This window comes from Triturus cristatus, chromosome 4_1 (assembly GCF_964204655.1).
Source record: "Triturus cristatus chromosome 4_1, aTriCri1.1, whole genome shotgun sequence".
Lineage (NCBI taxonomy): Eukaryota > Metazoa > Chordata > Amphibia > Caudata > Salamandridae > Triturus > Triturus cristatus.
The window spans coordinates 408,040,833-408,054,980 of NC_140585.1; the positions used below are offsets into that span (position 1 = coordinate 408,040,833).

Genomic DNA, 14,148 nt, shown 5'->3' on the forward strand with positions numbered 1-14,148 from the left:
CACTTAGAAGATGGAGGCTACCCCTTGTTCCGCTCCATTAACTGATCAGAAAGCAGAGGATGTTCTGTATGTTATCTGTGATTTAGCCAGAATAAGGGCCAAATTGATTAATGAAAGAACAGAGTATATAAGTCTCAAAGGGCAAACATGTTTTTATCTGCAGATAGTTTTTTCAAAATGAAATTTTCAGCCAGGTAGGTGATCTAAACAGCGAGGTGGATGTATTTGCAGCTGATTTGAATGCCCACCCAAAATGAAGTTTTAAAGCCACTGTTGAGTGCGGCTATGGGTTCACACTCAGTGAGATCAGAGAAATAATGGTCAACATTGATGTAACTGTATTGATCCATAATAATGAAATTAAGATTTTTCTTGTGAGAATGTACAAAGACTGATTTCATTTTTATCAGTCTTACAAAAAGAATGAGCCACTTTTGGTGTTCTCAGTTTATTTGACTCCTGAAGTTCTTGCTGCCAAAATAAGATCACAGGATGCAGTAAAATCAGCAGGAACACTTTTTTAGTCCTTAAAGATTTAGATTTTGGACTTAATCCCAAATTTTGTGATGCTCCAGAACTCTGCAAATTATGGGAGTCAACAAGAATTCCATTCCATGAACCGGCCTGCTTATGCTGTGCAAATGTACTGTCTTTTCCAAATCATGGTTTATAAATGACATCACTGCAATAAAAAAAACTGCTACACATGATGACTACCCATGCGATCTACGACAAGTGCCAAAGTAGAGAGCTGATCACGTCAATTAATAGGATTGGTGTATCAACAAGTTATAATGACATTTACGGAGCAGGAACCTGCTAGCAGCTCATGATGTGAAATCTTGTGAATCCGACAGCACACCACTTCCAAGTCACTTTTCCAGGAAAGGATTTACAATTACTGCTCTTGATAATCTTGATTTTGAAGACCGATCTTCTTTGTCTTAAACATCCAACACACATGATACTGCCATGGTGCTTTTTCAAGACTGTACCAATAAAGTAGCTGCTGGAAAACAGCTGTAGACATAAACAAAGAAGCTGCAAACTTATAGCCCGACTTGTGCAAAATCAATACAAGACATCAACACTTCCCAGTCTACCATAAAGCTTCATATTTGGCTGAGGACATTGAGCTTCCTTTACCTGATGCTGCGGTCTGCAAAGCAGATTTAACTGAATTTATCATATTGTTTAATTGGTGCGGACTGAAGGATGAAGAGAAGCCAGATCCTCCTTGGGCTAGAATTCATTCTCTGATCTCCCAGAATGCCACTAAAGAAGGTTGGGTTTTTACCAGTAATACCATCTCCACTCAAAAACTACGCAACAGTATACACAGCTCTAAACAATTTCCAAAATGTGCTCAGCTTCAAGGCCAGTCTATCCTGCCTATTTTAAAGGTTGAAGGTGTTTTTTGTATTGTAGCTGACATTTTGTATGAGTAATCCAATAGAATTTGATGATCTTTATCCAATGATGGGCATTTTCCACATGACCAAAGTTGTGGTGCGGTGGGCAGGAATTTATCTGATTGGATGTGATATAAACGGTGCACTTATTGAGATTGAAATCTTTGAAAGCAAAACTGTCCAGTCAGTATTGAGCGGAACTCATTATGTTCGTTCATTACAAGGTATACTCATCTCATCTGAGGCTAGAGAAACAGTGCTTTGCAATGTTTTTGGGAACAAGAAAAACAAATTATGTTTTGCATATCTTATCTCAGAAGTGAACAAGGCACAGAATGCACTTCATTTAAAAGACATAATGGAAAACCAGGCAATGTTCAGTACACTCAGTTCAAGATCAGAAAAACTCAGAACCAAGTTTGTAGAGTTTGTCAAAGAAAGTGAAGAAAAATCAGAACTTTGCAAGTACTAGGGAAATGTTTTACATATGAAACACTTGGTATATGCTGATCTGGAAGGTGATTGAGAGCTGCACGTGAAGACTGTGGAGTCACTAATTACTGTGTTTCGCAAATTGGATTGCATAAACTACCTGAGATATGCGTCCTGGTATTTGTAAAGAGTAAAGAAGCTAGAGGTGGGAAAACAATACCCGTACAGAAAATTCATCCAAAGACATTTTGTGGTGAACGACAGAGAGGGAATGTTCAATGTTGTGGCTCCAGATGAAGTTGGAACAGGCAATCCACAGAAAACCTCCAAGGGAATTTTTGGTCAGACACATAAAATTGAATATGTGGCTTAATGGCAGCCAGTTTACCATGAAGCCCTTTCTATTTGCAATGTTTTCAGAGAGATTACAAATTCAAAATTAATGAACCATCATGAAACTGTTCCTCAACACGAACTTGTAGGGAAGAGAGGGGAACGTGTTAATAAACATGTGACAGCCTTCTCAATGTCATGCAGCAGCAAGGAAACCCCTTTGAAATGTCTGAGCCTGTGCGACTACACAACTTCATGACCAAACAATATGTGGATAACAATTTAAAATACACATCTACTGATGTCCTGGAACATGGATCGAAACTATATGTTTAACTGAAGCAGGAGAGATTTGTATTGAAAGAGAAAAAGCTGTTTGACATTATCTTAAAAGCTAAACTTCCATGCTTTAATTGCCATAGTAAGTCCAACCAGGCACTACAAAACAGGCTACAAATAAAACAACTTTCGCAAGCACATTGAGAGATGGATGTAGCAAATGAAAGGGGTGGATTTATCAAGGAGATTCTGTTGCTTGATCTTCTTCTAACAAACACGTTATTTGATGGAGATGCTGCAACCAAGCCAGTGAAGCGCAAACCTGTGTAAGAGCTCGAAAAAAAGCTTTTTCCTGAAGAATTTAAATTTGTAAAGGTGCCCTCATTGAAACCTGTTGCTGTTGTCACACGGTCGTTCAGACTTTTCTACAGATATCAAAGTCAGTGTGCACCTTGCAAGAACTGCACATTGTCTTTGATAGTTATCTTGAACTGTCTATCAAAGAATGTGATTGAATCAGACGAATGTCTACAAGTGGAATAATTGACATTGTATGCGTCAAAGATTCGATTCGTATACATGCGAAACTTAATAAATTCTGGTCACCAACACCAAACAAAATGTACTTGGAGATGTTAACTCGGTAAAACATTGCTGATGCTTCAGTGAACACTTAATTTCCGATTTTTTGCAAGTGGAATGATTGTCAATGAGGAGTTGGTGCCTGCAGAGAGAGATTCAAAAGGTATTGGCCAGATTGTTCAAGAATCTAACAGAAAATTGGAGGAAGCTGACTTTCATATTGTGCCACGTGTTGTGTGGGCTGTTCGAAATGGCTTCAATTGAGTCGTACTGTCAAAGGACACAGATGTTATCATTGTACTACTTAGATTTGTTGCAATGTTCATACGTCAAGGATTGTCAGAGTTATGGATACGATAAGGAACAGGCGAGAAAAGACACTTAATCCCTCTTCAGATTCTGTACAAGAAACTTGACACAGAGAAGCCCATTGTTTTTATTAAGGCACATATTCTTACAGGTGAGGACACTGTGAGCAAATTGGAACAACGCTTGGAGCTTTAACTGTTGAACCTGTGAAGTTTATAAAAGGAGTTGCTGCGACAGAAGAAGTATGTGGCTTAAAAGACTTCGGAAAATACTGTGTGCATGTGTGGAAAGCGAGTTCTGACTGTCACACATTTGACGATCTTCAGTACAGTGAGTTCAGGACATCAGTCCTGCTAAGTGACCTGCCACCAACGTCATATTCTGTGCGTGGACACATTATAAGAGTATTCTTCTTGATCAGAAGATGTGTAAATGTTTTGGATCATGAATATGTAGAGAAGGATCTGTGTGTATTTGGGAAGATATTGATGGAATGCTACAAACTACGACATTGCTAAAGCCTCTACTCACATAACTTAGACATACATGTACTTGCAAAACCTGTGCTACAAAATGATGTCCCTGTCGATATACTCTTCTCAAATGTTCAACATTCTGCAAATGTACCACGAGCGATTGCCGAAACAAAAAAAATAAAGTGAACTATGAAAAGGTGATAAACATTTTTTTTTTCATATTCAGATCATAAACATTATTTGGTGTTCACATAAAAGGATTAGAAACCATTATTTGTTTCATTTCTTTATATGTCTTTTCCTCTATTATAGCCACCATTTTGGAAGATGGCAGAAGGGTTGCTCTGAAGAGTTATTTTCTGTTTTTATAAGACTACTTGACCCCCTAAACCTATGTTTTGACACCAAAATGAAGTACATAGGTCTCATGGTTCCTGAAATATTACGGCAACGCATCCGCCATTTTTTAACATTTCGTCCAGAAAAATTTGGCCCAGATCAGCAATGTCTACCCAAGCTAAAAGACTTCTCTAATGATCCAAAAACACAAATCAAAAATGAAAATCTCTAGACAACTGTATTTTTTTTTTTACGAAGTTGTATCAGGGGGTCGGGATTAGTAAAAGCAATTTGGCATGTGAGTCTGAGGATCAACAAAGAACTAAACATAAGATTTGTACCATATCATTGAACTTGGTGAGTGTAGGTCTTGGTTCAGCTGGATCCAGGCCATATTTTCAAGAAATCCATGTAAGATAAACAAACTACAGTGAATCTAAATCAACATGTCCGGAAAATCTGGCATTTGTCTGAACCTCCTGGACTTATGCAGGACCCCACTGCTTTAGAGGTACAGTATTCCAAATATTTTTTGAGACGGAGGCTTAAGAATCCCTCATTTAACCACACATTTGACAGCACTACCGAATTTGATGTAATGTATGACATCCACTGTTCTCAATTTTAAGACCAGAATCACATCTCAATATTGTTTAACAAGTATGCAGTATACTTTGCATAATGACTCTTGCTGACTTTATTTAAACCGCTCATAAGGCTTCAAGTCTAACGTACATTTATTATGTATAATTTGAAAGATTTAACAGGGATTGGCGGTACCACAAAGAAGAACGAGTATGGATAACGAGGGCACCTGGCATGGAACCAACTCTGAAAACGAATACTTATGAAAGGGGAACATACTACTTCTTTGACTGTCTTAACTGGAGGAAAGTAGCAAAGGTATTACCCATCCTATTGTTATTCATGCTTTGTTAATCTCACTGCTAAGATATCCTTATAAATTAAATATTTTCCTTTAGCTGCACAGTAACATTTGTTCTATTTGATATGTTTGTGCTTGCAACTTAAGTTTGCATTTATTGGACATATAATACCTTGCAACGGTGTTGGGAGTTAGTAATGTGAAAATAGAGTGTAGTAGCTGTAGTAAAACCGCCTTCTAGGTGAGTACAATTTTTTATATCAATATATTGCTTGCATTCAGAAATATGAGGTGCTAGTGACTTTAAGTAAGTCCCACAGACAGTAGCTTCCCATGCACTAAATTGTTTTCTCTGATCATATGTTCTGTTTTAAGATGTTAACAATAAAATTCCGTTCAATAGCAATTGTAAAAAATGTCAGTTGCATCAGGCTGTCAGACAATGTAATCTGCCATCACCCTCAAATTGCTTCAACTGCAACTTTTGGGATGTTAAATGTCTTTTATAGCGTACACTATCATCAGTGGTCTCTAGACACGTAACTGAATAAGCAGCAAACGTACTAAGAAACTCAATAGTATGCATTTAAATCGAAAAGGCCAGGATTATAAGGTGAAATTACTGGGTACAAGTCTCTGAGCGTAGGCAAACTTGGGAGTGAATTCCAGAGCCTCGCAGCTGAACCAGTGAACCTACGGCTGCCTGCTTTTTTGTTCTCGAACCTCCAAACAACCAAGTGAGTCGACGAGGAAGGTCAAAATGTCCTCAGAGGGATGTGTTTTTGGAGGTGTTTTCTGATAATGCTTGGGGAGTTGCTTTCTAAAGCCTTACGAATAAGACTGCTTAAACCGGTATGCACTGCTAGATTGGAAGCTAATGTAATTTGTAATGCAGCGTATTGTCATGGGCTGTACGTCGGTTCCCGATAATCAGTTGCCATATTTTGAATGACCGTGTCGCCATATTTTGAATGACCTGACACTTCTGTAAGGGATATTTAGGTAGTGCCAGACAAAGGGGTTCTCATTTCCCCTCAAGGCTCTAACCACTGTATGCTTGCAGTCTGAAGATTACAAAGGAATGATCTTCTGCGCAATTTCATTACGAAATTCAATCATCTTTATTTTTGGTAACTGTCACAATTTGCTACGCTGTATTTGGACAGTCAGAAGATAAAGAAATTTCAAGAAGAGGCTTCTATAAATGACTATATACTCACTAGCAACAAGACACCTAAAACAGACTAATGTATCACAGTCCAATTTGTGAGCTGGTGCCAGGCCTAAAGGACAACAGACAGTTTATGCGAGTCAACATCAGCTTGAACTGACAACAGGCACTGTGACCCTTTTGAGCCTACCTATTTTTAAGGAGCTTTGACATTTTCATCTTTACTATCCAGGGCTCACCACCTGCGTAAAGTGATGTGGGGGGAGTCCCATCTCTCTGCCACAGACTGTAGCATGGACTCTGTACATGGAGGATGGCTTTGACGTCTCCAGATTGATGTGGCCCACTTTTCTTGATGGAATTAAACTGCTTAGGAGGCCCAATTTACATACATCTAGCAATAGGGCATGTCGTTGCAATGCAAAAGAGGTAAATGTGATCATTTTGACTTAATTGTCATTTTTTAATGAAAATAAGTGCTTTTAAATTTGGATTGAGTTTGTTACATGTTCCAGCCTAGATAGTGTTGGCTTTATTCTTATACATTATGTTAAACTCCTACTTGCATTTACACCGTTCATGTTTTTTTGTTTTTTATTTATTTATTTGAACAGATAGGCTCCTTTCTCCTGAACAATTTGTGTTTAATATGTTACAGTTTAAAAAGGAAATACACTGGTTACAATCCATAATGATTGGCAATGTATTTATAAAAGCTCACATTTGTTACCATTTATATATAAGACAATAGAGAATCTCACTTTGTATGTATAAAATCACTGTGAGATTGGTTGATGTAGCTAAGAGGCAATTGAGAACATGTAAAAAGTGTTATGATAAATATCAGTTTATTCAGTTATTATCAGATAGTACTAATGTTTACCAGTTTAAACTTAAACATATTCACAATTCCTGCTGCTCTATATGCCATAGATGGTCTGATAGAATCTGGGCTTTTAAGTTCTCAAACAGGCAGTTGCCTAAAAACTATATTGACATATAAGGTTTTCAGTTGAAAGTTAATAAATCTCAGGCAGCTCCTTAAGATGCATCTTGGATGTACACTTTACAATATATAGGTAAATCAACTGCTGCGTTCTAAGATATGATTTTCCAAAGTCCCCGTTGTCCGTGGCAAATAAGTAATTGAGGATGACACAGTAGTATGTTATGCCACGGCACAATAATTGCAATTTTGTGTTCATTTAGTACATGTGCTTTCTTTCCTTAGATGCCTTATTGTTCTCCTACTCTTTTTGCAGGCTAAGGAGGGGGAGGGTTCCAGTCACCACCAGAGCTCACTGGGTCCCACTGCCTATTGCGCCTACAAAAACGTAAGAAAACATTAGGGTATCCAAATAAAACATTTTGCTAAAACAGACAAAATTGCCCTTTTATTGATTGGTAGAGCAACATTTAAGTATTGTGCCCCAAGAATGCAGGACATGCAATGGTTTAATTTTGGCAGTTTTAAGGTTGTGGGCCCATTGTGTGGGGGCTGGTGAAGGAGAGGTAATACTTGACACAAGTTTCATGTTACTAGTTTTGGGTGGTATGTTTCATTTTGCATACCTTTATGGACTTTAAGATGTGGTTCAGTATAAAATGTTATTATTTGTATACCTTCTCTCCTTCAGATGGTGTAGAAATGCAGTAGTGCACTTGGAAATTATTAGCACTAGAGCATTTTAAAATTATGAGATTAAATTAAAGCTTTCCATTACTAAATGCCTTGCTCTATGCTAGAGTTGTAGGACTTCGGTTACATTGTCTGAGGAGAGACCTTTCCATATTACTCCAATGTTTGCAGCACCTTTCTTCCTAACAAGTGGCATTTCCTCCCTGCAGTTAGCGAATTGAAAAAGGTTTCACAGAAGAGTTAGGAAAAAGGCTATGAACCCTAAAGATGTAGGCAGTCTGCTACTTGTCAAGTTTTGACTCATTATTACTGTTTGGCTTTCCATCAATGTGGTCCCATCTCTCCACCAATAGAGATGAATGTTTGATCAGCATCTTTGTTGCGTTCTTGCAACTTTATTTTGTTAGTGTTTTTCATGCTCAAGGAACCTTCTCGTCCACTTGCTTCTCTTCCGCCCCGGTAACCACTTCACTTGTTGTGGAATTTGTTGAATTGTGAATGTGTTTCTTAGTTTGTGAAACTATCTAGTTCCCAAAGTATTAAAATGGCAGCATCAGCTATACACGACACGACTGAAAGCCAACTTTTCAATTTTATTTTAAATCTGATTAATGAATCATGGGTTGTATAAGTAAGCAACTGCAGCTTCTTAAAGTGAATAACAATAAAATGATTTATAAAGCCCCTGGTTACTCTATTCGGAGTGTCCCTGCGCTACCCATGCTAAAACCAGTACTGACACTTAAGTAACAGGCTGGACGAACCAGGCCTTAATAGGCAGCACGTTTCCAAAAATGTTTTGCACTATTGTGTCCTTGAAGAAAAAAAACAGCTGTGACCTTTGAACTAATATATATTTGGGGCATTGCAAGTATGAATCTGTAGGGCACATGCTTGCAGTTTATTCCTGCTGTGTTTAATATGACCAAATAAAAGCATTTTACATTTGTTTTATTTTGTTTTAAATGCAGCTCTTGTGAGAGATATCAAAATAGTACTAATAGGATCAGAAGTCCATTCACTATTGGCAGTATGGGCACTAGTAGTCCCTCTTAACTAGCGGCTTCAATGCAATACTTATCCCAATTTGCTGAGGCATGATTGAGGAATAGGAAGCCTTGTAAGTTTCCAGCAAGTAGGACCTTCTATCTTCCAAGTTTCCAGTTAGGAAGATCACCATGCTTAATCAGGGACACCCCGGATGGCATTGCATCTACAGTAAATGAGGCTGTGGTGGATGGTGTCAAATTTTCAATATTTTTGTCTTTTTGAAACTGTTGACCATAAATCACTTTAAATTCACATTGTTTCCTTAACAAACTCTGTTTTACTTTCTATATTTGAGTTTTTTGTTCAGCGCTTGTACAGCCTGATGGCACTTTACATTTTATTCTGTGATTAAGCTCTTCATGGAGGTTGGGCTCACTTTTAATGTTACATCTTTTACTCCATGTTTTGCAACAAGTTAAGATTTTGTAACATTCAGGTTACAAGTTGGACCCAAGGAGACACGTTTACGTATCACTAGACTTCACATCACATCTTGCCAAAATGCTAACACTGCCTAAAGTAAACCGTGACAAAATGGTCTGTTAGCTTAATGTTCATAATCTGCTGATGGTAACTCCAAGATGCTACAGGGCACTTAGTGACTACCACATTACCAAACCGCTGTTCCACACGTAATCTATGCTCTTAATCCCGCCAATTATTTGGATCTTTAACATTCTCCTGGCATTCAGAATGCTAGAAAAGACACACTTTCTTCAAACATACCTTCCACCTCATGAATATGTGGTCCTCCTCCAGGGGGCTTAACTACTCCCAAACGCCTCTTCAACTAACCACCATCAGAAGACCTGTCCTGAGCTTATGGGCTATTTCATGCTTCTACATTCCAAGTAGTGCACACGTTTTGCATTCTTCTCACTCATTTCTTTCAAAGTGAAGCATGGCCACACCTCATCTGCCATATGCAGATCTATTCAGATTGTAATAAAATAGATGCTAGAAGCTGCTCTGCCATGGCTTTGTTTGATATTATGTACAATGTTTGACAGGGTACAATTTGAAAATACGGTTAGTTGTGTTTGTAGGATTACATCTATTAGAGGCCATTTTATGTTATGTATTTGGCCTGATAATGAATTCTGTTTCTCTGTATCGCCTCATTTCATAAAAATTCATGCTGTTATATTTTTGTGGGTCCATGAGCTTTCAAGGATATTTTGTCAGCTTACAGGATTTTACGGAGTGCTTACTGTTAGCATGACCCCAAAGCTATCCCAGAGTGTCCTAGTTTTTTTGATTTCTAAATGATGAACGTTTTGGTTCAGTTTTTGAATGTAAACGCATGTTTTTCTATGAATGTGTTCTCATTATGATCTAGATATTGCAATTTGTTTCAGAAAGAAATGGGTCTCTTTAACCTAGGGCACATATAACGTTGACACAGCAAGCAAGTGGGGTGAGGCTGTTAATGGAGAATTGGTCCTTTCAGTAGGCTATCCATATTAACGTTTCCCATTGCACTGGGTATCCTTTCAAAGGTTCACATGATGAGTAGCTATTATTCCCATTAAATGATAATGTAGCCACTTTTATATATTTGTTTTGTTCTATAGGCAGCTCCCTGCCTTGTTGACAAAAGTGTCCAGACATCTTAACATAAGCGATGTGATTGGTACACATTAATATGACCGTCATGTGATACCTGGCACACACAAAATTGACCAGCATGAAGCAATGTGACCACTATACCAGCATGACAGTTCCTCTAAAACCACTAAAACCTTCTAGAGAATATCAGAAATAACATTTTCTTTTGTTTTAATGTAGGCTGAGTATTACTACTCACCATGTGAACTTGTGAAGTGCTGCTCAGTAGATGGAGTTTTCTTTTAAGGTGATTGTTGTTTCTTGTACTCTTTCAAATTCCTCCTATGAAGAGATTTAACATTAATCTTTTTGAAGATTTAGAAAATGTCTGGGGCATTGAAAACCACATTAAACAATGTATTTCTAGTATTGTAAAAAGAAGCATGATTTGTATGTCACTCTTCCACTTGCCCTCCACTCAAACCTCACACCCCCTCTCCCCACTTATTACCTGGCAGTGTAAAGCCCAATAATTAGTCTTCACAACATTAGATTCATATTTTGACACTTATGGGATTTTTATTCCATTTACGATTTCAGTGTCTTTGTAAACCTGTGTGTGTCTGTGTGTTTTAAGAATAAGTCCGATGCTAATCACATCTCAAAACACCTAGTACCCGTAGGTGTTCCTGTAAATTTAAACCGAAACAAAGAGCAAGTAGAAGTGATCACTGAAACAATAAGATCAAGGGCATTAAAATTATCTTGATTACATGTCGTCTTTATTGATCTTAATGTTCTTAAGTATGGTAACTGCAGTTTTCACTAATGCAATCTCCATATCAAATATTACAACCATGTGCTCGAAGTTCAATCTTTAATATAATTCATATGTCTTTAAAGAAGATCATAGACCCGAACGTAGAGGAAAACTCAAATAATCAGACAGGAAAATGAATCCCGAAAATAAGACATCCAAGAGTAAAATACAGGCATCTGATGAGTCTTTCGTCAAGAGTGTTCTCACAGTGATCAGCACAGTCAATTATTGTAAAGATGGAACTTGGGGGCACATTATTGCAATATTTGAAATTAGGATTACACTGATGAAAGCTACTCATGAACTTCAAGATTAATAATGAAATGTGCTCAAGAATGTTAAAAACCTTTATCTTACTGACTCTGAGATCACCTCTACTTGCTCTTTGTTTTGCTCACTATAGATGTATGTGTGTGTGTAAAAAATACGGTCTGTCATTGTTCTGTTCTTTATCAGTGTCCTTTGAGAATCTTATTTGCTTGAATGATAAAGCTGATCGTCCAAATCTACTGCATTATACTGAGTGAAAAGAATCAGCTATCCTCCAGAACAGATGGAATAAGCTTAGTCTTGTTTGAGGCAATTTCTGCCATGTTGTTGTCATTTAGTGACTTCATGTGCTCTGCTTCTCTGTTTAAGTTGTATTAAGCTGATAAGTCTCCTTTTCTCCATAGTGTATCCAAGCACTACATTCCTGGTTCAAAATGCCTGAAATTATGAGTTGCAGAACTGCACGGAAGTACATGTGTAAATGAAATATCCCCTTGCTTTAGTCCCATTATTATGATACTAGAGCTACATGTTGGTGTAAATTGTGCAAATGTAACATTGAAAATAGCCCACCAAAGTCCAACGTTTCATACTGTTCTTTTCCCTCTGGCAGGAGTTTCACCTGGAGTACGACAAACTAGAAGAAAGGCCTCATCTGCCCTCAACTTTCAACTACAATCCTGCTCAGCAAGCCTTCTAAAGACTTACCTGTTCATGGGGTATGGCTGTCTCAGCACAAAACTCACCATAACTGCAGAACTAATGTGGATCAGACATCCTGGTTTTTATTCCTTGAGGATCTGGCAATTGTCTCTTGCAGAGGGATCACCATTGAGGTCCTGCCTTACTGATTATGTGCTGCCCAACAACTATAATTCTATTTGTTTTCCTTTAGTTTGAGCAGGGTCGGAAATTTATTTCTCGCCAGCAGACAGACTAGGGTCTGTATACACATGCAAGTACAGTACTGACAAGCGTTTACCACTTTGTTTCCAAAATGTTAAAAAAGAAAAAAAGGCAAAGTTTCATTGTTCATTGTAGCACTATTTGATAATAAGAACAACAAATGTTTGTGCATTTTATGTAAAGATCCTTCTCATATTTCAATTTGAAAGATGAGTAAGGTCTGCTCCCTTCATTTTACTTCCCCTTCTGTTTTCCAAGGGCAGTTTTCGCCATGCTTAAATGCAAGAATATTTGACTGTTTATGAGAAAGATATTGCCACAACCTCTGGACAGTTCTCAGAGTTGTGCAGTACTGAGCTTCATCTTTCCAAAATGAGCAAAACACTGTCCAGTCTTTGTTACTATTTTGTAATAAATGTGTACATTTTTTTTAAATTTTTGGACATCACATGAATAAAGGTATGTATGTACGAATGTGTATATATTATATATATATGACATCTATTTTGGAAAATATTTGCCCTGCTGTACCTCATTTTTAGGAGGTATGCATGGATGCAATATATGAAAACGGGACATTCTGGAACTGCTGGTCAGGGGACTCCTTTGTCGCCCTGTGCACTAAGGGGCCAGATTTTCAGCAGCCGAGAACATCCATACCCAAGTGAACGTGATGGGACTTAAAACAGTGAACGGAGACAATTCACTCTGGCTGTTTGAACAGCAGCGTTTCATAGGAAGAAATAAAACAGATCAATCTTGTATTTTCTGACCATACAAAGGCTTCTTCTATTTGTAATAAAGTAGAAAAGCTCTCCTCACTGCAGTGTTGACTTTGATTTCAGAATGATTGTTAAATAATTTCCTGCACTACAGTAATAAGCTACTGGAATGTTAAAAATCACACCGTTGGGCATTTCAAATAATTGTGAAGCTTTTGACCTGTGTTTCACAGGATCATGTATTTTCTATGTTTTCGAGGTTACAAAACATGTTTTTATAAGAAATAAGTATAGATCGCTTATAATATAAATGTCTTGTTAAAAAAATATATGCATGAACGTGAAATTCTTGTGTGCAAATTTTTAATAAGGTGTTGTCAGGAAATAGAAATTCTTATATTTTGCAGATCTTACCCATTCTAGCACTGCTGTTCGTATTTGGCATGTTCCTAGCACTTTACGATATCACTCTTACGTATTGTCCCTGGGTATACATCTAATTTTAGGGAAGTACCCAGACTCCCCACTATCCAGTCAAAAATACAGGCTGTGACAAAGTATGATTTTGATGCACTTTTGCATGCAGCTTGTTACCCAAACTTGTGAGGGTTGATGTCACTGTATGCTTGAGGAAAAAAAAAACTGAACGAACATAGGAGCCACAGAAAGAAGCAGGTTGTGAAGAGACATGGCCCATATTGTTTGTGCCCAGGTGTGCATGCCTAGGTTTGTATATGTTAGAACTTTAAAGCTACAGTAATTCAGTTGTCAGCTGCCTTTGATTTCTCAAACACTGAATAGCTACAGTTTGTGCAACAGGAGTCCAAGATGCAAGCAACTGATACAACTGCCTCTTCTGTTCCTTCAAGCATACTACTATGTTTTCAAAACAGGTGCTGTTTTTCCATGCATGTTTTGGGCTCATGAAAAAAAATTAGAACTGAAATGCTGCTGTCTCATATAATTATTTGACA

At 37.7% G+C, this 14,148-nt stretch overlaps 1 protein-coding gene across 7 annotated transcripts in view; it reads left to right on the plus strand.

Annotated features, from left to right (window-relative positions):
* The window catches only part of CNOT2 (CCR4-NOT transcription complex subunit 2), a 449,944-nt gene extending 436,671 nt beyond the window's left edge, over positions 1-13,273 (plus strand). For 2 of the 7 annotated variants that reach the window (XM_085652515.1, XM_085652514.1), the window contains exons 15-17: positions 4,921-5,065; positions 7,482-7,553; positions 12,160-13,273. In XM_085652515.1, the coding sequence (XP_085508641.1) occupies positions 4,921-5,065; positions 7,482-7,553; positions 12,160-12,246 (304 nt within the window). In that variant the 3' untranslated portion in view covers positions 12,247-13,273. Of the gene's footprint in view, positions 1-4,920; positions 5,066-7,481; positions 7,554-10,696; positions 10,764-12,159 lie in introns of all 7 variants that reach the window. The other 5 variants (XM_085652521.1, XM_085652520.1, XM_085652518.1 and 2 more) reach the window with 3 other exon arrangements.
* The last annotated feature ends 875 nt before the right edge of the window (positions 13,274-14,148 follow it).